Here is a 21,726-nt window from a genome sequence, read left to right as displayed (position 1 = left end):
AGTTGAGTGTGTGTGTGTGTGTGTGTGTGTGTGCACACAGAGATATCGCTGAAATAAAGAACAGGAAGAGAAGATAGCTGTGCCTTCTCATACACAGTTTTTGGCTCTTTCGCTGTGCAGCAAGTTCCTCTCCTGTCCACAACCGAAGGTCCCTCTCATGGGAAGAGTGAAGGGCAAGTCTGGGCCCTTGGCCCGGAGGCCAGACAACTCAGCTTTCAAACAGCAGAGGCTACCTGCGTGGTCTCCCATGCTGACAGCTAACACTGTGCTGCCTTTCTTCTACTTTATGGCTTTGATATGCATGCTGCTGGGAGTATGGCTGCTTCTCACGGTACAGAGCACACAGGAAATGAAGGTGAGTTTTTGTGCAAATTGTTCCAACTTGTTAAGTAGTTTTTTTCATATATGTGTAAATATTGTATTAAAATACATTTGGTATATGTGTGTAAGAGAGGCAGGGAGAGGAAGAGACCGAATGCCCTTGTGTGCAATAAAAAGGAGTGACGAGATGAAAGGTCCAGGGTTAGGTTTCGAATTAGGTAAACAGGAACAACTTGCTTACAGTTTACAATTAACATCATAATCTCCTGTCTTTTCAGCTGGACTACACAGACGCTTCGACATGTAATAAATGTTTTGAAAAGCGTAAAAATGTGAGCAACGCAGGAGAGAGCTGCAGCTGCACAGTGGTGTTTTCTATTGAGAGACCATTCAAGGTAATTAACCTTTTAATTTGACAATCATATCCAATATTACCGAAGGACCCGTGTACAAGCTTTATGCACAAGTGTTCACCTGCATCACCAGGTCCTCATAAGTGGATGGAGTTTGCTCAGCTGTTGAAGCATGGTTTGAATGCTTTGAAAAAGCTTTTAAATTGGCCTTCAATTGAGATTATGTTCTGAAACTACCATGGTGATGAATTAACTTCACTCAAATATATAATTATAATATACTCTAATACACATAGGGACTATAGTGAATCAAAGGCACAATTAAGCATTTCTGTTTGCACTCCTATGCTGATGATCTGTATCCTGCTGCTTTTCCAGGGAGACGTCTTTTTCTATTATGGCCTGAAAAACTTTCATCAGAACCTCCGTAGATACATGGACTCCAGAGATGATGGACAGATGGTTGGCAGGAAGAAAAACTTGAAGGTAGCTCCACAATATTGCCTGTTAATTCATCACGATAACATTGTTAACACTTCACTTAATGTTAGATTTAGTTGACATAAATTATTGCATCAAAAATCCTTTTTGTCTCTAGACAGAAAGCTAGTTTGAAATGGAAATTGTTCATATGCTGCTTTGTTTGCCTTTGGTGCAGTGGAGGTCAAATCATTTATTTCAGCTAAAGCAGCAAGACTACAATGTAAAAAAATACCCTTTTACAAGTTAAAGTCCTCCATTCAAAGTCTTGCTCAAAGTGCATAAATACTGTTTAATTTATAATAAAAAATCATATTCATATGTTTTGCTTGTAAAGCCTGTTGTTGGAATACTTAAGTAACATAAACCTGTACTTAAACACTTAGCTACATCCCACCACTGCTTTCTTGCTTATTTCGAATTGTTAAATAATCTTCCTGGGTTTCTTCATAAACCTTGTTCCTTCACTAGAATCCCAGTTCATATTGTGAGCCGTTTACAAGAGACCAGAATGGATTGCCCATTGCTCCCTGTGGTGCTGTGGCCAATAGTATCTTCAATGGTAAACGCCATTGCTTACACATATGCCATCAATTGTCGTATCCCTCCTCCACCTTTCCTCTCACTGCACCGTTAACTCGCTTCTGTTCTCCCAGACTCCTTCACTCTGACCTATCATGGATCCAATCAAGATCCAGTTCGGGTTCCTTTGTTACGTAGAGGCATCACCTGGTACACCGACAAAAATGTCAAATTTCGCAACCCCAGGATGGACAACTTGTCACTGGCTCAAGTGTTTGATGGTAAATAGAGATGTAAACTTGGTCAAACTCAATCTGTATTTCAGTTTCTGGTCAGTTCTCCAAGTATGTCAGCTCTCCTTCAATGAGTCTGATTTTACTCCTCAGGCACAGCAAAGCCACTGTACTGGCACAAGCCAGTGTATGAGCTTGATCCCATCGACCCGACCAACAACGGCTTCATCAATGATGACCTGATCATATGGATGAGGGAGGCAGCCTTCCCCAACTTCAAGAAGCTCTATGGGGTTTTGCACCGAGCCAACAAGCCCTTCACTCAGGGGCTTCCAGCCGGGAGTTACAGCATCGACATATCCTACAGTATCCTTTCGCTGCTGTCAGGGATGGCTTTATGTCGTCCCATTGTGTGCACCTGTTTCCTTTGTCTTGGGGACTATTTTCCATTGAGCATCCCTTTGTGATCACCTATTTTTGGCCTTGACCTTTGCCTTTCCAGACTTCCCTGTGCAGTACTTCCGAGGTAGGAAGGAAGTGGTGCTGACGACGCTGACCTGGTTTGGAGGTCAGAACCATTTCCTGCCCATTGCTTACCTAGTAACCAGCAGCCTGATCCTACTGATAGCTGTCATCCTCACGGTGGTCTGGTGTAAGTTCGGAAAGAATGGCAAGAACATGGAGGAATGAAGGGTAAGAGGTGCACTGGGACGCTGAGGAGTGAAAAAGAAAACTCACAAGCAGCTGAAAATCGATAATTGTTGTGCTGCTTAGGAGCTGCTTTAAACAGACATCGAATCCTAAATGACAAGAGCACTGATGTGAGCAAATAAAGGATAAGAATGGTTTTAAAAAAGAATGTTAATTTGGTGCAATACCATAACAGCATTTGCAGGAAAACCAATGAAGAATTTAGTTTGACATCTGGAAATGACTTTCCCAATCAGCTAAATGATCCACATGTGTGACGGCTTTTGTTGTGATGATGTTGTTCGGAACAACCACTTGTGAAAGCTGGGTGCCTTTTTACTTGATGAACTTTTGCATTTTTTTTTGTAACACACACCATTTTGTTCATGCACTGTTAATATTTATTAAGATAATTATAATATACTTATTATAATTATTATATTAACAATTAGTCAACTCCAGTCACTGTGGTGTTAAAGCTGCATTTCATGTCTTTATGGCAAAGTGGAAAAGCTACACTTTAATTAGTGTGATGTAGGGTGGGCACCAGCCATTAGACAAACCCTGTAACGCTACTTCCTAATACTGAATAAAGGTTTTTAATTAAGGTTTAAGCATTAAGGTTAGCCAGTGCAGCTAATATTGCGTCTATTTAGTGTTACATGGTACAATAGGTGCTTAAAGAAATGCTTGTTTTTAGACTGCAGCCATGCTAGCAGCTCTGTGAGAGCATGGCAAAGCAAACATGAGGCTTTGCAGGTACGTTTACCATGTTCACCATCTCACTTTAGTGTGTTGGCATGCTAAATATGCTAATTAGCACTCAACGCAAACTACAACTGAAGCTGATGGGAATGTAATTTAATCAGATATTCAGTCATAAACCAAACCATCACAGAACAATGATTTTATAAACCAAAACAATGATGCAGTTTAGATCTTTTTTGTGTAAGTATGGCCATTGTTGATCAAGGGGGAAAAAAAGGTTTATTTAACTGTATTTGCAGTGTAATTGTGGAGTCTGTTTTGATGACAGCTGAAGATTGGAATAAAACATTTTCTTTTAAAAACTCTTTATTTCTCTATATACAATCAGTGAGAGCCACATAAACACAACCCCTCTGTGACCAGGGAGCACCAAAACTCTGCATATTGATCGCCTTGGTTATTGAGCATAATCAAAGCACGACTGGTGGCACAGCTGTGTGAACAACACCTTCCCTCAGGGTCGGGGGGCGGCTGCTGTTCTCTAAAAAGGTATAAAGCAGCTTGTTCCATTTTTCTCTACCTATACTCCTGCCACGTTGTGTTTGGTCAGGTCAGTACCACAGGTGGACAGGAGAGGAATGCAGTCTACTGGTGCTACAGACAATGGCTGAACACATCCTACTACAGCTATAAGCCACATCATCACAGTCCGTAAAACAAAAAACACACAGGACTGAATTATGGAATCAGCTTAGCACACATACAGATGTTGATGCACATAGTTACAAGGAAGGAACAAGTCACACCCAAATGCATTAGGACAGATCAAACACCCATTTCAACACGAGACAGTCACCATGATGCACAAATAAACAAACACAAGGGAGAATTATCAGCTGTAACAGATTTACCCATCTATCTCGTCTCTCTGTACCTTTTCTCTGGAACATCCTCTAACTAGGTATTTAAAAATGCTTCTTCCTACGTTAAGACTGCTTTAATGTTTACTTGGCTAAACTTGCGATGTTGGCACAGGTTGTTAAAGTCGAATCTGCTGTGAATCAACATTGCATAAACATAGAAAAGGCAACATTTGGTCTCCAATACTACAAAAAAGTATTTTCGCTTTGGGGAGTATGTTGGATTTGATTCTCCCGATCGGCCTCTTCAGGTTAACATACAACATCTCTGACAAGTTTTAAAAAAGAAAAAATTAAAGAAAAATGCACTGACACTCATTGTCAGTCTACAACAGTGTAACCACAAATTTCTGATCTGTCGTCAGTACGGGTAGTGGTGGGGTATTTTTTTTTTTTAATAAGAGTCTCTCCTTATCAGCAGGATGTGAAATAAAAATAAATATCAGTAAATCACTTGAGAGTTTTAACAGGTTTGCATTAATGGAATTACTAGAATTATACACAATTTCAAGTCATGCTTTAAAAAAAAAAAAAAAAAAGTAAGACAAAACGTACCATGAAAACTAGAGTTTCTCTAGAAAGGAAGAATTGTTTGACCATGACTGTGGACTACTTAATGCAACATGCAATTCATAGAGAACCATTAGATTTGATGAAAGTATATCATGAAGCACATGTCAGTCGATCCTGGTTTAGTATGTAACAGAATAATAAAGGGAATCATGGAAATCACAGTTTCACAGAATGCAAGAACTACTAAGAATCACAGAACAGGGACAAAGTCTTTTAGCAAATAGTAGTCAGCTTTCTCCTTTTCATCCCTCCGACGCTCACACCAGGCACAAACACATTCATCTTTGTGGTTTCAGTGATAGGACTGTAATGGCACTACACAAGCAGATTGTGGCCATGCAGAAACAATTAGGCAATACAGACATCTCCAGATGAATCTAAAGCTAAGGTAGTGTTCATTCAAGACTCAAGCCCAGGCTCCAGGGCTCACAGGTTCACACCTCCTCATCCTTTAACAACCCGCTCTATCTTTGTCCAGTGGGTTGCGCTGAGCAGTGATTAAGGCAATGTGCATCCCCCTTCAGCTCTGTCCTGCTGGTTTCTGAGAGCAACTCTGAGGCACCTGATAAGTCAGATCCTCAGTGGGTGTGACCTGTCCAGTGGCATTCTTCGGTGTATCGTACGCCAACCTCCCTGACTGGCCACTGTCTGTTCGTGTGAGCAGGGAGGCGGGCCCGGCGCCCATGAAGCTACACACAGTGGTGGGCTGGTTCAAAGAGGAGCCCCCTGATGGGTGGCAACCCATATCAACCACAATGGGTGTAGCATATTCAGATCCCGAAGCTGGCAGGGGTTCTGCGTAGGCGTGGTACACGTCTGGTGAGATGGGGGCGTCATACAGGTCCGGATCTGAGTATCCTGGATCAGGCCCCTCGTCTGGTTTAAAAGTTGATCGTGCACCTAATGTTGTAACACCGCTCACCAGTGGCTGGGCATATTCTGCAGAGACAGCATATTATATTATATTAATAACCAGGGATATCTTACTGTTTTCTACATGGTGTCCACACAGTCAGCAACCAAGGTTGTGGCTCCCTGTTAAGTTGTATTGTGCATGTGCACGAGGTGTGCAATGCATGCAGGTAGGTGACATGATACATATTCCAGCTGCCAGTTTCAGTCTATTTGCACTCTTCAACAGTTGGTGAGAGTAGGTGTTGCCATGTGGCAACAAATCCAAACGAAAAGACAATGACTGCAAGTTGTAGCAGTAGATATGGATGTAACAATGTACAACAACTTGTCTATGGATGTTTTGAGGAAATACAGTCAACACTTCTGTTAGACTCTGAAGATACACACAGTGTGTTTCGGTAAGAAATGCTGACTGTAAACAAGTTTTCCTTGTTTACAAGAAAACTCCACTGTGCATCTTTAAGTCATCTAACGTCTTAGCCAATATTACTGGTGTTTACCTCAAAGACTAGCCATGTCAAACAAGAACAGTTGTAGGACATTCCTCATTTCCACACAGTTCTGTATACAACGGTTGGTGGCTGTAATGTCCTTTTAAAGACAGAACTGCTGAAATAAACGTTTCACAACACTCAAAAATAAAGGTTTTACAGTGTTTCAGGAGATAAGAAGTGCACTCAGCTTTTACATTGTGCTGTAAGGACACACAGATTGCTTTTTGGTGACCAACACTGAATGTAATTAAAATGGCTTTTAACACTCCACAGGGTACCTTTTAATAGCCGTGAGCACCCGACACAGACAGATTGAAAACATCTCTCACGAAACACAAAAACAAGCTGCTTTTATTAAGAACAGTTACTCCAGTAGTCACCATGTTGAACGGTGAGTGTTTACCTGCAGGCTCAGCATGTAGTCGCGGTACAGCACCTCTCCCCGTTATCCGGCCCACCTCACTGCTGCTGTACCGAACTGAATCCTCGGTCTCCACCATCTTGGACGGCAGCAGCTGCTTCATGCTCTTCCACCAGTCTACAGCAGAAGCACAATGAGATGCACAGAGTTGCACCAGGAAACTCTCACGAAGCACATGCACAGCTAAGAGCCTATAATGCAGAGAGATGACGTACCTGTGCGATCCCAGTGAGGAAGATCGTATGTTCCTTCAGAGCTCTTTTTCCTGAGGAAAACAAAGTTAATGGAGGAAAAAAACTAAAGTTTTCAGGTTATTTTTTTTGGATAACGAGAACAACACATACCTGTTCCTCCAGTGCCAAGCACAAACCACAGTCAAGATGAGAGCAGTCAGAACCATGACCAACACGGGAACCAGGACTGCTGCCAGGGCCACATCTAAGAGCAAAGATACTACAGTAAACACCAGATGACAATTGCCTCTATTAAGGATCAAACAAGCCTTTTTTTTCTTTTTACTGAAAGTCTGACGCACCTTTATTGGTGTGGGGAGGCATAGTGGTGTTTCTTATGTCTGGGGTGTGTGTAGTTTGGCCAAGGTGAGGCGGGCGTTTTGTACCCACAGGGGGTGGAGTATGACGAGAAGGGGGTATCATCCTCGGATTCAGCTCTGTCCTCCGCCTCGCTGTCCAAAAAACAAACAAACAAACTTACATCTGAGGTTCTTGGAACATTTATTTGTTTATATGCTCATCAACCAACTTTGTTTACCTGCAGGAATTTGGCAGCCAAGCAGCTCCAACTTGAGCGCGATTCTCTGGTGCCATAAGGTGGGATCTATCCTCACAAACCGGGCCTCGATTGGAGGAATGAAGTTATTCCTCACCTCGTGCAGGTAGTTGATATTGCCTTGGAAAATCTACCATAAAAAGGAGCCAGAGATTAAAACCCAACTGCGGGCCAGTAGTAGTATTTTATAAGAAAGTTCATCAGAGCAATTCTTGTTTCAGGCTGGACTGTGAACAATTACACTATAAGCCATAAGCTGATTAGTCTCCAACTTGGCGAGCTAATAACTACTTTCCTCCACACAATAAGAGCTTGTGAGAATCCCAGCAGAGAGCAGCTCGTAGACAGCAGTTCCAGCCTTACTATCCGGCCACTAAATCCATATCCATTCATTATTAATGCCCAAGTGTCCTGACTTGTCTACCACAGCACTTAACTCAAACCACTGACTGCTCTTATTTCCTGCCATAAACATCTCTGAGTCAATACCAGTTGCTATGGACACAATCCAACTATGTGTCCCTGCAGCCTTCTAAAGTGACATTTTTGTCCATTTGCACTAATCTGAAGAAGAAAAAAAAGCATAAAAGCCAATTATGTAATTGTTGAGGAAGCATGGTCTATTGATTTTGTGATTGTATTACCTTGTCTTGTGTAGAATTTGTTTCCCTGTAGTTGTACCACTGCTGGCCATCATTACTGTACAGGACCCGGTATGCTGAAACATAGTACTGATACTCTCTCAGGGTAGAGCCTGTGGTGGCGATGCCTGGTTGGACAGAGACAAGATGATAATGTACAGCTGACTCGACTGAAAGCTTAAACAAGACTGTGAGGCTGCGTCCAGTATTACTCCCTACTTACTGGAAAGTGCACTGTATTTACGGTAAACCACTTTACTTGACTGAGATGAGATTGAGTGTGTAAATCTGCATCTGGAAAATGCTGCTTTCATATAAAACATCCTCAAACATCACATTTAAAAAAAATGTTTAATCAGGAATCTAATTGTTTTTAAAAAGCCAAATTTCATCTCCCATGTGTATCAGGTCTTATTTTGTCATGCTAAATGTGACTGTTGGAAATAAGTGATGTGTGTTCTTATGTAACCATGCCATACCCATCTTGCACTAGCATAAATCTCAGCTTAGATAATTTATGTATGAGACATCCCAGTTAAATTAAAGAAATGTATGCACTATATATAGTGCTCCCAGACATCACACAGTGGAACAAAAAGTAGCATCCGTGGCTAACAATCAGACAATGTAACGTGTCACATTTTATAGAAGTGAAAATTACTGTTGTGTGACCCCGTCAGTGATGATGCAAAGTGACAACTGTGTCCAAAATCTCAAGTCACTGCTTGCTTTTGAGTAACAGTCACACAGTCACAGTCATGGTCAGTAGAATTTTTTTTTTTTTTTTTTTGCACAAAACTTCAAAGCAATCAATCTATTCGTTATTGAGATATTTCAGTCTGGACCAAAGTGGTGGACAAACCCACTCTGCCATTCACAGAGCAGTTCTACGAGCATGACTTAAGACCTGTGCCTTCACCACAGAGGATTTCTCTAACTTCTCAGTCACATTAAATTGTTTTCTTTTAGCTTTTTGTCTCCAGAACACACACTTGATATTTCAGTCTGGAACAAAGTGTATGGTAAAACCTGAGGGAGTTTTTGTTTGCTGGAGTGCCTTATTCCTGTTTTACAGTTGAATTAAAGATAATGGTTAAAGTGTATAGTACTATCAGTGAGTGTGTAGTTTTACATAAAAGGTATCTTTGTGATTGTGTTCATGTTGTTGTGTACCTGTGATCCTCTTCTCCCTCTTGAGATCGATCTGCAGCCACTGCTGCTGGTCATTCTGAGAAGGCGCCCAGGGCAGCCCTGCCTTTTTAAGGCGAGCCCCCGATGGCACCCACTCGCTGTGCTGACCAAAGATGTTCCACTCCCACACAGATGAAGCAGAGAGCTGAGTGTCTGCAACACCACCAGACTCTAATCCCAGCGTCCCATAGCAGCCTGCAAGCACAGAGACCGTCACCATCATTAATAACAATACAAAATGTTTGGGAAACTGAAAGAGATTTAGGAGGTCTTAATAGGACTTATTTTAAGTGCTTGTAATTCCACAGTTTCATTTGGTTAAAGGATGAGAGACCCTGCTCATGGCCTGGACACAGAAGTCCAGATGCAAACATTTACAAAACTATTATACCTCATAATGGGGCTTTATAAGAAAAACTCACCATTGGTCCTGAAGGTGAAGAGGCTGTTTGACAAAGTTCCTCTGAGAAGAGAAGTGCAGGATTAGAGGATCAGACACACAGTGCATAAAAATTCAAACACATTCTGTAACATGACTTTGATCTGTTTTTGTTTTATTGATAAGACTCACATTCTATTAAATTTAAAATAAACACTGATACAGTTAAAGTTCATTCAACGTACATGTGATGAAACAGCAGGAGCAAACTACCAGTGCATGAAGAACAGAGTGAGAGGCAGGATGCGTGAGCTGTAGCGACTAACGATCTTACCCAGTGGAAGTGACATTGTTAGCCAGTGTGCCCTCATAATGAGGGATGCCTTTGCTGCTGACCACGCTGATCCTCCCTCCCACAGCGTTGGACACCACACCTGCATGGATGGCTGCCACACACAGGGGAGACGACTGCAGAAGGAAAGATTACACAGAGATTCTGTTTATGTAACTTACTCTGGTTAACACAACATAGTTTACCATCTGTATCTGATGGCCTGTGAAGATTAGGCAAATTAAACGGATAACAGATCCAAAGGAAAGGCTTCATTTGAAACAAAACAACACAATCACTGAGTTGCTCTTTGTAATTCACTTGTGTGACTGTTTGATGTTTGGTTGGATGTTGGAAAGCAGATCTACAAATGTAGAAAGGGATATCACCAAAAAAAGCAAGAGAGTTGTCTGGTTATTTGTCTGCTGCAGTATGAGCTGTAACAGCTTCAAAACCATTAGCAGATAAAGCTAACTGAGGTTTTTCTTGCGTTAGCCCACACACACATTTTTATCTTATCAGACTCGTCAGGAAGTTGGCTGCATGACTTTGTTTTAAAATCAGCAACGTTGCAAGAAATTCCCATCACAAGTCCTAATATTGACACTTGCTGCCAGGGTTTGTTTTTGCAGCCTGAATGAATACTGAACACGTTATAGCAGCCACGAGGCTTGTGGGTGGTGTCTTAGTCAATGTTGTAAATCAACAAGGATTTCTTAATGGTCATCTTGGATTTTATAAAATTTTTTGTAATTAATGAGCCGGATTTGAAAGAATTGGCCTTTAAAACAATAGTCAGGTGTCCATATGAAGATTGAACAGGATGTAGTTGGTGTAATCATTCCTCCCGGTCCCTTCCTAACGTGCTTTCATAGTAAGTGACGAAATCAAGATGAAGAACTTATGAGACTTCAGCAGTCTGAGTCAAAACAGAAAGTCACTGTCTTTTTTATTGTAGAATTCCTTCTTTGTGTTTCCCTGATGAGCCGCAGTGGTAGACAAAGAACCAGAAAATGGGGTTGTATTGTTCTAAAAAGACTAAGACTTTGGAAAATATCCATTTGATTCTTCTAACTCAAATGGTTGTAGCATCATATTCGCTTCAACTTTTCAATAAATTTCTACACAAGAGGAAGACTGCAGAATCTCTCCATCACTTACATTTGGAGCACATTAGCAAGGGATGCGATTACAACAAGCAAAAACTGTTTCACTGTTCATATGGGCAACTGACTGTGGCCCAGGCTGATTGAACCTGTCCTTCAAGTAAATGGTACCGTTTGGTACTGCTGCAAACTGGGACCGTTTGCAGATAAGTGAGAGAGAACAGTACTGTCAGCTCTTAACCTTCAGACTGAGGCAGATAAAGGCCGATGAGTCAGCATGAAGTCACCTCTCTGTGGAGAGAACACCAAGTGGCACTGGTAATGATTCACTGCCGGCTGCATTCCTGTCCAAACCTGCTGCCACATCACTGGGAAAAGGACAAAACCTGAATCCTCTCTGGCCACAAGCTCCTTCCCATGAACAGCTGCTTGAGTGAGGTGGAATTTTATTACTGGAAAAGGCGCACACTGGAATTTGCAGCCGACAAGATTGTGGGAAAAGCATATATACACACATGTACACATGTATTCACACATGCTCACACACATGCTCACACACATGCACGGCAGTCGAATGCTGCCACATGCAATCAACACTTGCCCTGTGACTCTTAAACTTCCCAAAAACACACACCACATCCTAACGCGAGCCATACCAAACCAGTAACACAAACATGGTGCACTGCTCCAAACCGCCGCACCCTGACTCCAACAGAGGAAACCACACACACACACACACACACACACACACACACACACACACACACACACACACACACACACACACACACACACAGATATGATAAGTGGGATGTGGAAATATCAAAACCAGCACATGGATCACAGTAAAAGATACTGAGAGAGAATGAAGAAAAGCTGCAGAGTCTGGTCTGGGTGGGGCAGCTGATCCCTGTGTGATACAGACTCAAGTATGCATATTAGTTTATCAGGCTTCCATAATCACCATAATATTACAGCCTAGTGACACACGAACACACCCCCAAAACACAAGCATGAATGAATCACATGCTTACATACACAAAAGGAAAAAAAAAAAAAATCCCGACATGCACGCACAGACGTTTTCTCCAACTTCTCAATCACACTCACTCTCTCCAGCCTCTTGCCTCTACAGAACACACACTCAGCAAACAGCTCTGCTCTGCACCCTCTTGCAGCTGGACTGGATTAGAGGGTTATTATTTTCGGCCAAACTATTATCTCACCTCCCTTTCACCCGCTGACCCTGCCCCTCCTCTGTTCCTGTGGGGCGCCTCACTCCCTGAAGCACACCCCGACACCCCCCCCCCCTTGTCCTCCATCAGCCAGCAACACCCCTCACTCCCTCCCTCCTTCCACAAAAACCTCAAGCTCTGAACATGAGGTCATCAGCCAGAGACTCGGCACCCATGACCTCACGCACAGCGGGGGTGCTGTGAGGTCATCAGCCCAGGACTCGCATACCACAGAGCGGGGGCCCGTTTACACAAGGAATAAAAGGAGGCCCTTACTGAATCAAGCTGGAAGATACACAAACCTGCAGCACAGTAATGAGACAAAAGATGTGAGTAAGCAAATGTCGATGATGTGGTGGGTTGTGTGCGGTTTTGCTGGGGGTTGTGACTAAACAGCAGGGGACCAGTGGGCACCATGACTCACCTGGAAATGTGATGCTGAAGATAGCGAATACCAACAGAAAGAAAACGACTGCAGTGCATGCACATGTGTACTGTATGCACTCACCTCTCTGTATCCATTTGGTATAGTTCCAGAAATCTCCTCAGTAGATGTCAGGCAGCCTGCTGGACAGTATTTACTGGGCAGAGAGAGAGAGAGAGAACACACACAATGAATATCTGACAGCTTGATCACTGCACAAATATCTGCACAAAGCAAACGTTATTTACCTGAACTCTGCCTGGGGGAAATCAGTTCCTTTGTCCAGACAGGTGATTAGATCTGCAAAGGCAAACAAACATCATCAGAACTGGTTTCTCTGCCTGTTCCTGCTAACTCATCACCCGTCACTGCCGCTTCTTCCCTGTTTCTCTCTCTGGTAAGATAACAACTGTCAAAAAAAAAAAAAAAAATTGTGAAAACCAAAAAGATATTCTGTTTATATATAAACCAGGAGAAAAGCAGAAAACGCTCACATATGAGGCTGGGACCAAAGAATATGGAACATTTTTACACCATTTTTGTTTGAGAAATGATTCATAGATGATCAAAATACTTTAAAAATGCTTCTGTAAATTAACTTATTCTAGAGCTGAAATTATCATCAATTAGTCTCTAGACAAAAACTTCATGGCATCAATTTTGGTAAAACAGTAATCGTTTCAGGCATAGATTAATTACTGGTTCCAGTTTTTCAAATGTGAGGACTTGAGCCCTGTATTTTATTTACTTATTATTCCAGTGAATCGTTTAGTCTATAAAATTAGGGAGAAAAAAAAAAACACCCATCAAATCTTCCCAGTGCCAAGGGGAAATATTTAAACTGCTTGCTTTATTCAACCAGCAGTCCAAACCACTATTGGTATTGATACTCACTTCAATATCATCAAAGAAGAAGAGAAAATATTCAAATTTGAGAAGCTGGAACCAATTATTATTAATTTTTTGGCTTAAAAAAAAATTCTCAATTATAAAAACTGTTGACAGCTCAACTCCAAACACATCAAAGTGGCTCTGCATGAAAATGTGTTTTGGGGGTTCCTCAGTGTTCCAGTAATGAGGCACACTACACACGTCCAACAGGATGGTGGGGGCTGCTGGGAATTGTATGTAAACCCTGCGGTGGTGGTCAGTCTCTGTGAGTCTTGACCACATTATCAAAAAAAACCCCAAATATCTGTTAAACTACCCTCTGAGTCAAACTGACAAATACCCCCAACCACCACAAGTCAACATGGTGACGGTGTTACTTAGCTATACCAACTGTCTGCCCATCAGTTACATGACAAAGAAAAAACATGCATCAGTACTTTGGTGGAAAAATGAAATGACGGACTTGACGGACTTGTTTGCCTCCCAGTGTGATTCAGTTACACCAAGACGACCACAAGACAGAATTATTTTCCTCCTGCTCACACGTCACTGCTTTCCTCTTCTTGTGGCTTCAATTATCCGTTTATCTGAAGTCACACAAATCTTTCCACATAACAAAGCTCGCCCTTCAAAAACAGAAATCACGGTGCTTACCAACAGCATTCTTATTAAAGAGATAATCCGTCAATTTTAAGACACCAGAATCTGTCAAGTGATTGAAAATTAATTGCCAACAACTTTCATAATTCATTATTCAGTCCAGTGATTTATCAAGAACAAAAGTGTCAAAATTCTCCCGCTCCATTTTCTAAAATGTGAAGATTTGTTGCTCTGCTCTTTGGGTTTCAGTCTGTTGCTCAGACAAAACAAGCATCATCATCATCAACGTTGATCTCAGGGAAATTGTGATGTAATTGCCATTTTTATGTCTTTATTCTAGATCCAGCGAGAGAGAGAAGGGAGGAGGACACGCAGCAAAGACCTCAGGTCGGATTCGAACCCGAGTCGCTACGGTTAGGACCAAGCCTTAATGGTCCGCGCTCTACCAGGTGAGCCACCGGGGCCCCAGACGTTCTGCCTCCTAATCAAAAAAGTAAATCAACAGATTAAACTATAATGAAACTATTTAGTCACAGCCTGAATGTAACGGTCTTCTTCATTGTTGAGTGGCTGAAACACTGAAATATTAGCCAGGACAAGATGCACCAGAAGACACAATGCAGACCGTTTGTGAATAGACATACCGGCTCATCATCATGTGTTTTGGTTCAAGCCTTTTCTCTCTGTCTGTCTGTCTCTCTGTCTGTCTGTCTGTCTGTCTGTCTGTCTGTCTGTCTGTCTGTCTGTCTGTCTGTCTGTCTGTCTGTCTGTCTGTCTCTCTCTCTCTCTCTTCTCTCTCTCTCTTCTCTCTCTCTCTCTCTTCTCTCTCTCTCTCTCTCTCTCTCTCTCTCTCTCTCTCTCTCTCTCCTCTCTCTCTCTTCTCTCTCTCTCTCTCTCTCTCTCTCTCTCTCCTCTCTCTCTCTCTCTCTCTCTCTCTCTCTCTCTCTCTCTATACCTATAACTTGTTTTTGTTGTCATACAGGTGTTAAATACATTATGTGTTTGGGAATTGAAGTTATAGTTAAAGATGGTGTTATACTGGACTGCATGTATGTAAATGGCATGGACGAAAGTCCAGGAACACATCCCCTTTAACTATGACCTCAGTAATAAATATAGTTGAAATTACACTTTTACATCAATGTGACCAAAAAACCTTCATAAAAGGCTAAATGTTATGGCAGGGCTGTTGTACTGGACTACATTAGATTATTTACGTATACCTTGGTGTCCAGATTAGCTTCATATCCTACAGAAACGATGATTCACCACTGTTTTTTTAATGAATCGTAAAAGTCTATGTAAGGAAATAATTATAATATTTATGTCTACAAACCAGTGTTAGGATGGGGTGACAGAAACTGTTTTATCTCATAACAGTCTGTCTATCACATACACTTGTTAATTATCACACTGTGATATCACAACAGAGGATAGTTGACAGCTTCTCACAGAGGGGAAACTTTATAATGAAACCACAAAATATTACCACTTTTCACTCTCGATTACTCTCACTTCCTCACGCCCCTTGTTCTCTCTCTTCTTCACTGGCTTCATGTTGTCACTGGCTCTTTTCACTTCCTGAAATATCTGTGTGCACTCTCCTCTACCCCTCTCTGGCATCTTTTACCAGCCACACTCCACTGAAACCCAACCTACAACCAATAAACGACAAATACATTAACAATAAATTGGATCTCGGTTCATATTTTGAATTTGTAGACATGGAAGTCTGTTAAATTGGAATCTGACAGAGGCCAGACACTGACACATTCACTGGTGACCAGGGACTGAGAAAGCTTTTTCAGCAGCTATAAACACACCTGCTGGTGCTGCCCCTCTCTGGTCAGTGCTGTCTGTTCTCTCATTTAGGTAAAAAATAAAAAGAATAAGCAATGCCCCTAAGCGTGACGACCCAACACACTGCAGCTGGATTTCCAGATATGTGGCTGATCAGACTTTACCATTCACCAAAGAGCAGCACCTTATCTGCTCTGTGTGTTTAAATGCACACTCAATGGTGAGCAAACACCACATCGTAAACGCTCCTCTTAGTTGCCCTTGGGTATCATCACAACCACAAAACTAAATACACAGTCCTCCATTCAACTCCAGTCATCCTTAAACGTTAACTCTCGCTTTCATTTTATGAACGGAGGACACTGTTTGCTTACAGGATAATGGGAAATGTAATTTGTCTGCTTTGATCCAATAATATATGTTGGCCCTGACAACAAAACATATTCACAAAACAGGAAATACAACAGCATTTTATATAAACAAAGTTTGTAACCAATACAAGACAGAACGGTTGGAAAGCCAAACCCAACGTACATGACGTCATTTTCAAAAAGATGCCTAATCCAAAAAGAGACCAAAGAGAGGACAGTCAGGATCCAAATTCACCCAAGAACAAATAAATCAGACCAGATCCATAACACAATCAATGCAAATAGGAGAAGCACTTTCCCTCTCACTTAAAAAAAAAACACAAATGGCGATGTGGCTCTGAGGACAGCAATGCTGCACACTCACTAAACTGCTGCGCCAGTTTTGTCCAACCTGAATAATCTATATATAATCTAACTAATGGATGGTTTGCTGTGATTTAACTTTTCCTCTAATGACACCACCAGCTGGATTTTGTTTTATGACCAACATGGTAGAGAGGCAAGTGTTGCTGTCAAAACATTTGTTAGCTCCAATTTCCATAATTTCATGTTTTCAACTTGTAATATATATATATATATATATATATATCTCACGTACGTTACATAGCACAGGAAAAAACTGCAAAACTGCACAGTGATCAAGCTGCAGACATGGCTGTTTTTCTTTAAAGCTGACATAAGGACGAATATAAAGTTTTCACACGACAACAGTGATTAAGCTGCCAGGTCTTTCCAGGACAATGTAATTACATCAGAACTGATAAAAACATAAGAATGTGGTGCAGAATGAAACAGCTGTGACTTACACAGCCACACACGATCTCCAAAGCAACTTTTAGACCCAGGGCCAAAACACACTCAAAACATCAGTGCTGAAGCCCCTGCAGGCTGGGACATACGGATGATCAACAGATGAGACAGTCAGGTGAGAGCTTGTTACCTGTGTGTTCAGTGGTGGAGTAGGACAGGTAGAATCCACGTCCAGTGTGGTGGGTCCCACTCATGAACTGGACAGTGACTTGGTTGCCAGTGGACTCGATCGGCTCTTTAACCTTCAGACCCAAACCGCAGTACTTCACTGTTAAACAGCACAGACACAGGAGACACAGCCTCTGGTTACTTACACAGGCCCGTTTAGTTTAACAAATATAACAACAGACGTACCATTCGGCATGCATTATATTGGATAATAAGGATAATAATAATAATACAGCAGGTATCCCTGTGTAGTGGCTGGTGTAACTAACTGGGATACACATCACAAGAGCCAACAACAGAGTTTCTCCCATATAATCTGGCGCAGGCTGACGCAGCTGAGGTGCAAGTGACTACAGCAAATGTTTCTCACAATCCAATGATTGTCAGGGTTTCTGCAGGTTCACTAAATTACAGACCTTTTAAATCACTTTTCAGAACCACATAGAATGTAATTTAACTTCTGGTTTTACTGAAAAACAAGGAGGAACTACATGGCCAATAATTATTTATCATTATATCACATTTTACAGTACTTCCCAGCAGTATATAACAATAATTTGTAATGATATAATTAATTAAATTAATGTGACTTTTTTTTTTTTTTTTTTTAAATCAAAATCAACACTTTCCTATTATGGGTTAATGAGCTCTATAGCTCCTGCAAGACGCAGTAGTGACAGTGTCTGCTATAGGTCTGATGGTGCAAAAAAGTTTAAACAACCTCCGGCAAACACAATCAACGGTCGCAACAATCTGACTTTTATTTTCCTGACAGCCTGCAAAACCAGTTCACGTCCAGTTCAGTGGCTACTCGTCAGTCTCACCAATTTCACTCCTCTCGGGTCCGATGCCGTTGTATAGGCGGAGGTAGTTGACCTGGCAGTCGCTGTTTTCTATGTCCAGCTCAGCAAAGCGAAAGTGGATCCTGTTGCCACGGGGCACACTGATCTCCCATTCACACACCGTGTTGTTGGGGTATGTCCCTGGGTAACCCAGAGAGGACAGAGTCCCACTGCTGGGGCCAAGCACACTGGGGCCACAGCCATCACCTGCAGGGCAAACAAACACACAGTTTCAGGAGGAAGGAGGCAGGAAGAACGAATCTAAACCAAGAGCTGATTTCAGACTTTTAAATCAAGATTAATTAACCAAAACCCTTGCACTTTTTTTGTAATCTAATAAATAAATAAAATGTTATAATAATAGTAACACAAATTGGAACACGTGCCATTTATTAATCATGTTTATTATTTTTAAGCACAAATGCTTAATGTTCTCTGTATTCAACTCTTCCAATGTGAAGACTTGCTGCTCTTCTTTATTTATATCATCATATGGTTAATATCTATCTCTTCTCAGACAAAACAAGGCATATGATGATGTCTCCTAGCAGTCAGGAAATTGAGGTTTTGTATTTTCTCACATTTTACAGAGAAAAGGAAAATAATTGTTTGTTACAGCGCAAATCTAACATTACGTTTCTCTTTTTCGAGGCTTTGGTTTGGGATTTAGGGATTTAGGTTTGTGGATTTGTTTAGGTTTCTTTCTGCAGGTCAGGACATCATGCAAGTGTAAAGGTGGCAGAACAGCGCTTGAAGTGCAGCACATGAGAGATACTGTATCTGGGGTGGCTGTAGCTTTAGTCATCGGGTCAGAGGTGAGACACTCGTCCGCATGTTGAGGTGCCTTTGAGGAAGACACTGAACCAGATTGTGTGTGAATGTGGGGTAAAAGGAATGTGATATGCCATGTAATAATTGGGTTCAGCAGAGCGCTGAGCATTAGGTTGGCTTTGCGTTTTATAACCATTCAAACCCTTTGGCTGGTGTTGCGCAGAACATCCACTAATTCTGACCAAAACATGAAATTTAAGAAACAGCTATCTGATTTTATTTGTTTCTGGCAGTTAAAGACCACATCCTTAAAATCTAAAAGATAATTTAATGACTCTAAAATTCAATTTTACAACAATCATGACCTCAGACTTTTGAAGAAGAAGTTTTGTTTTGGTGTGTTCTGAGTTCTGAGCTGTCAGAAAGCACAGACATGGTGTCTGTTGATGCTGTGGGCTCATGAGCTCTGAGATAACACTCAACAGTCACGCTTCATGGTGCTAAGTGTATGTTCTGTGGGCCTGGAGTTATGTAAGAGCTCCTCAGTGGACACTATCCAGATGAACAGGACAAAAACAAAACTGCCTCCCTCACTCTGACTCACAAATGTTTCTGAACAACTGCATGGTATTCAACAGGAGTTCCTGAAGTTACACCTCATGCTCAAAAACAAACCAAAACGCAACTTAATATAGACAGAAATTCAACCATTAACTTCTATCCATATAACACGAGACAATTAATGAGGAAAAAAAAAAACAATTATAACTCGTGAAATTTAAGGTTATGACAAACTGTGTCCACGTGTTTACAGTCATACCCCCACTCTAGCTGCTTCCCCTACCCCCAATCTCTGACCACCTGAGGCTGGCTCCCGGCTCGAAAAAAAAAGAAAAACCTACAAAATATCCGTGTTTAAGTACAATATAGTCTTAAGTAAACCCTCAACAATCATAACGTATAACAAGTTTGACGTGGTTGTAGAATCAGGTCCACGGTAAAAGTCGAAACCGGGCTACCTGGAAGGACAACAAGGCCACAAGCTCCCAAATGTGCTGTTGTCTCGTACACAGGGAGCTTATAGCCAGACTCCATTGAAAAATCTAGCAATTTAAAGGTACCAAGCGAATCAGACAAGGTAAATAAGAAATAGATTGCGATTTAAAATTTTTTAAAAAATCATTTAAAAGCCGCATGTGAATTCAGCAAGCAACTGGTCCACAGATCAGCAGTTACTCCTTCACTATCAAAGCCTTTTCAGAACCGGTTTGCCTGGTTTTAACTGCACCCGTCTTTCACTAGATAAAAAAAAAAAGAAAAACACACAACGACGGGCGGCGGCAAGCGGTGTAAACCAAGCGGAACTCCACGTACACACGGCCATGTAAGGTGGGTTTTAAGTTTGGCTGACAATAACAGCACACCGTTCCTCAAGCTTTATCTCTAAACACCCAAAACGGTCTGTGTTCACACTTTTAAAACCAGCATGGCCGCATGTGTCTGTGGCTGCACTCGGCTCCTCCAGTTGTCACAAACGCAGCTGTGTGGTGGCACCAACCTTTCTGCGCTCGACAGCTTTCCGTGGTGAGAATGATGAGAATCGACAGGACGAGAACCCCGGCCCCTGTCGGTCCCCTGCCCACCATTACCGCTCTGCCCATAGCAGCCTGCAGTCTGAATGCATACTGCTCGCTTCTGGACCGGCTGCACCGCTTCAACCTGTACCGAGGAAAATTAAAAACAAAAAGGAAAATCTACTGATCTTCAATTTTCTCGAGAGCGAGTTCCTCCTGAGGATGTCCTTTTATTCCTCGTTTCACAGTCCAGTGGTTGGCGACACTCTCACTATGGAGTGAACTGCTCCACACACACACACATACACTCACTCACACACATACACAGATCCAATCTGTGGAGCTCTACTTCCTCCACTCAGGCTCCTCCTCCCGATCTGGATCTGGGAGACCCGAGTCCCCCAAGTGGTCTGAATGATCCCAAATTTACCAACGACCAAAATTGGTGAAGCAGGCAAGTGCATCGTGGCCCAAGATCCTCAGGGGCCCCAAAAGCCCCAGGTTTACTTTATATCAGTAATTTGAACCAGTAGTCATGTGAGTCTTATGGCTGTGGTTTTGTAGAGGAGCAATATCTCAAAGTTACATTTTTTAGTTTTATTGCTTTAGGACTGTTATTAATTTAGTTTATACTGTATATATTTCTAAATACAGTGCATTTTATTTAAAGTAATTAATACAGAGAAAACCAGGTGTAAAGTATAATTATTCCAGCATAGGAGTACTATGGGGCTGTAACTTAATTTAAACTTAATTTATAACATTTTTATAACACTAATTATTACAGTTTGCTACTTTTACATTTAAAAAAAAAAAAAGAAAGGTCAGTGTGTCAGTGTTCTGGTACCAGAGTTGATCCTGACATATAGGCTATATGTATATGAGGTACTGCTTTAGTGCATTCTGGATGTGAGATTAGCTGTTGTGCTGAGCTGCATGTTGGTGAGTGAAGAGTTTTAAAAATGTGAACTCAGTATATGTAAATGTCAGTTATCATTTAATAATTTATAATTGATTAATCATTTAAACAATTCTCCAAAGGGCAAAATGTCATCTTGTTTTGTTCAACCAGCTGTCCAAAACCCAGCAATATTCAGTTTAGCATCACACATATGGGAAAATTAACAAATATTTTTACAAAAAGATTAACCCATTGTGAAAATTGCTGTTTTT

At 41.5% G+C, this 21,726-nt stretch overlaps 2 protein-coding genes across 2 annotated transcripts; one reads left to right on the top strand and one right to left on the bottom strand.

Annotated features, from left to right (window-relative positions):
- The first annotated feature begins 34 nt into the window (after window positions 1-34).
- Window positions 35-3,672, top strand: tmem30c (transmembrane protein 30C). Its single transcript, XM_056389316.1, has 7 exons — window positions 35-355; window positions 600-716; window positions 1,053-1,160; window positions 1,626-1,716; window positions 1,811-1,957; window positions 2,063-2,275; window positions 2,412-3,672. The coding sequence occupies exons 1-7, from the start codon at window positions 158-160 to the stop codon at window positions 2,597-2,599; spliced, it is 1,062 nt and encodes a 353-aa protein (XP_056245291.1). The 5' UTR covers window positions 35-157; the 3' UTR covers window positions 2,600-3,672.
- dcbld2 (discoidin, CUB and LCCL domain containing 2) lies at window positions 3,656-20,893 on the bottom strand. Its single transcript, XM_056389315.1, has 15 exons — window positions 20,538-20,893; window positions 18,191-18,415; window positions 17,329-17,466; window positions 12,975-13,026; window positions 12,811-12,883; window positions 9,965-10,098; window positions 9,674-9,714; window positions 9,234-9,446; window positions 8,064-8,188; window positions 7,402-7,549; window positions 7,166-7,315; window positions 6,975-7,068; window positions 6,846-6,895; window positions 6,613-6,747; window positions 3,656-5,739 (listed from the first exon to the last, which is right to left on the bottom strand). The coding sequence occupies exons 1-15, from the start codon at window positions 20,638-20,640 to the stop codon at window positions 5,321-5,323; spliced, it is 2,100 nt and encodes a 699-aa protein (XP_056245290.1). The 5' UTR covers window positions 20,641-20,893; the 3' UTR covers window positions 3,656-5,320.
- Window positions 20,894-21,726: the final 833 nt, after the last annotated feature.

The sequence above is a fragment of the Seriola aureovittata genome, chromosome 11 (genome assembly GCF_021018895.1).
Source record: "Seriola aureovittata isolate HTS-2021-v1 ecotype China chromosome 11, ASM2101889v1, whole genome shotgun sequence".
Lineage (NCBI taxonomy): Eukaryota > Metazoa > Chordata > Actinopteri > Carangiformes > Carangidae > Seriola > Seriola aureovittata.
The sequence above is the reverse complement of the archived record's forward strand: the minus strand, read 5'-3'. Positions and strand labels throughout refer to the sequence as shown.

Coding starts and splice junctions, on each gene's coding strand:
- tmem30c (XM_056389316.1), top strand. CDS start 158: ATGGGAAGAGTGAAGGGCAAGTCTGGGCCCTTGGCCCGGAGGCCAGAC. Junction 356..599: donor AGAGCACACAGGAAATGAAG/GTGAGTTTTTGT, acceptor CTGTCTTTTCAG/CTGGACTACACAGACGCTTC. Junction 1,161..1,625: donor GCAGGAAGAAAAACTTGAAG/GTAGCTCCACAA, acceptor TTCCTTCACTAG/AATCCCAGTTCATATTGTGA.
- dcbld2 (XM_056389315.1), bottom strand. CDS start 20,640: ATGGGCAGAGCGGTAATGGTGGGCAGGGGACCGACAGGGGCCGGGGTT. Junction 10,099..12,810: donor TACCAAATGGATACAGAGAG/GTGAGTGCATAC, acceptor TTCCTTCTGCAG/TCGTCTCCCCTGTGTGTGGC. Junction 8,189..9,233: donor GAGGGAGAAGAGGATCACAG/GTACACAACAAC, acceptor CTGTCCAACCAG/GCATCGCCACCACAGGCTCT.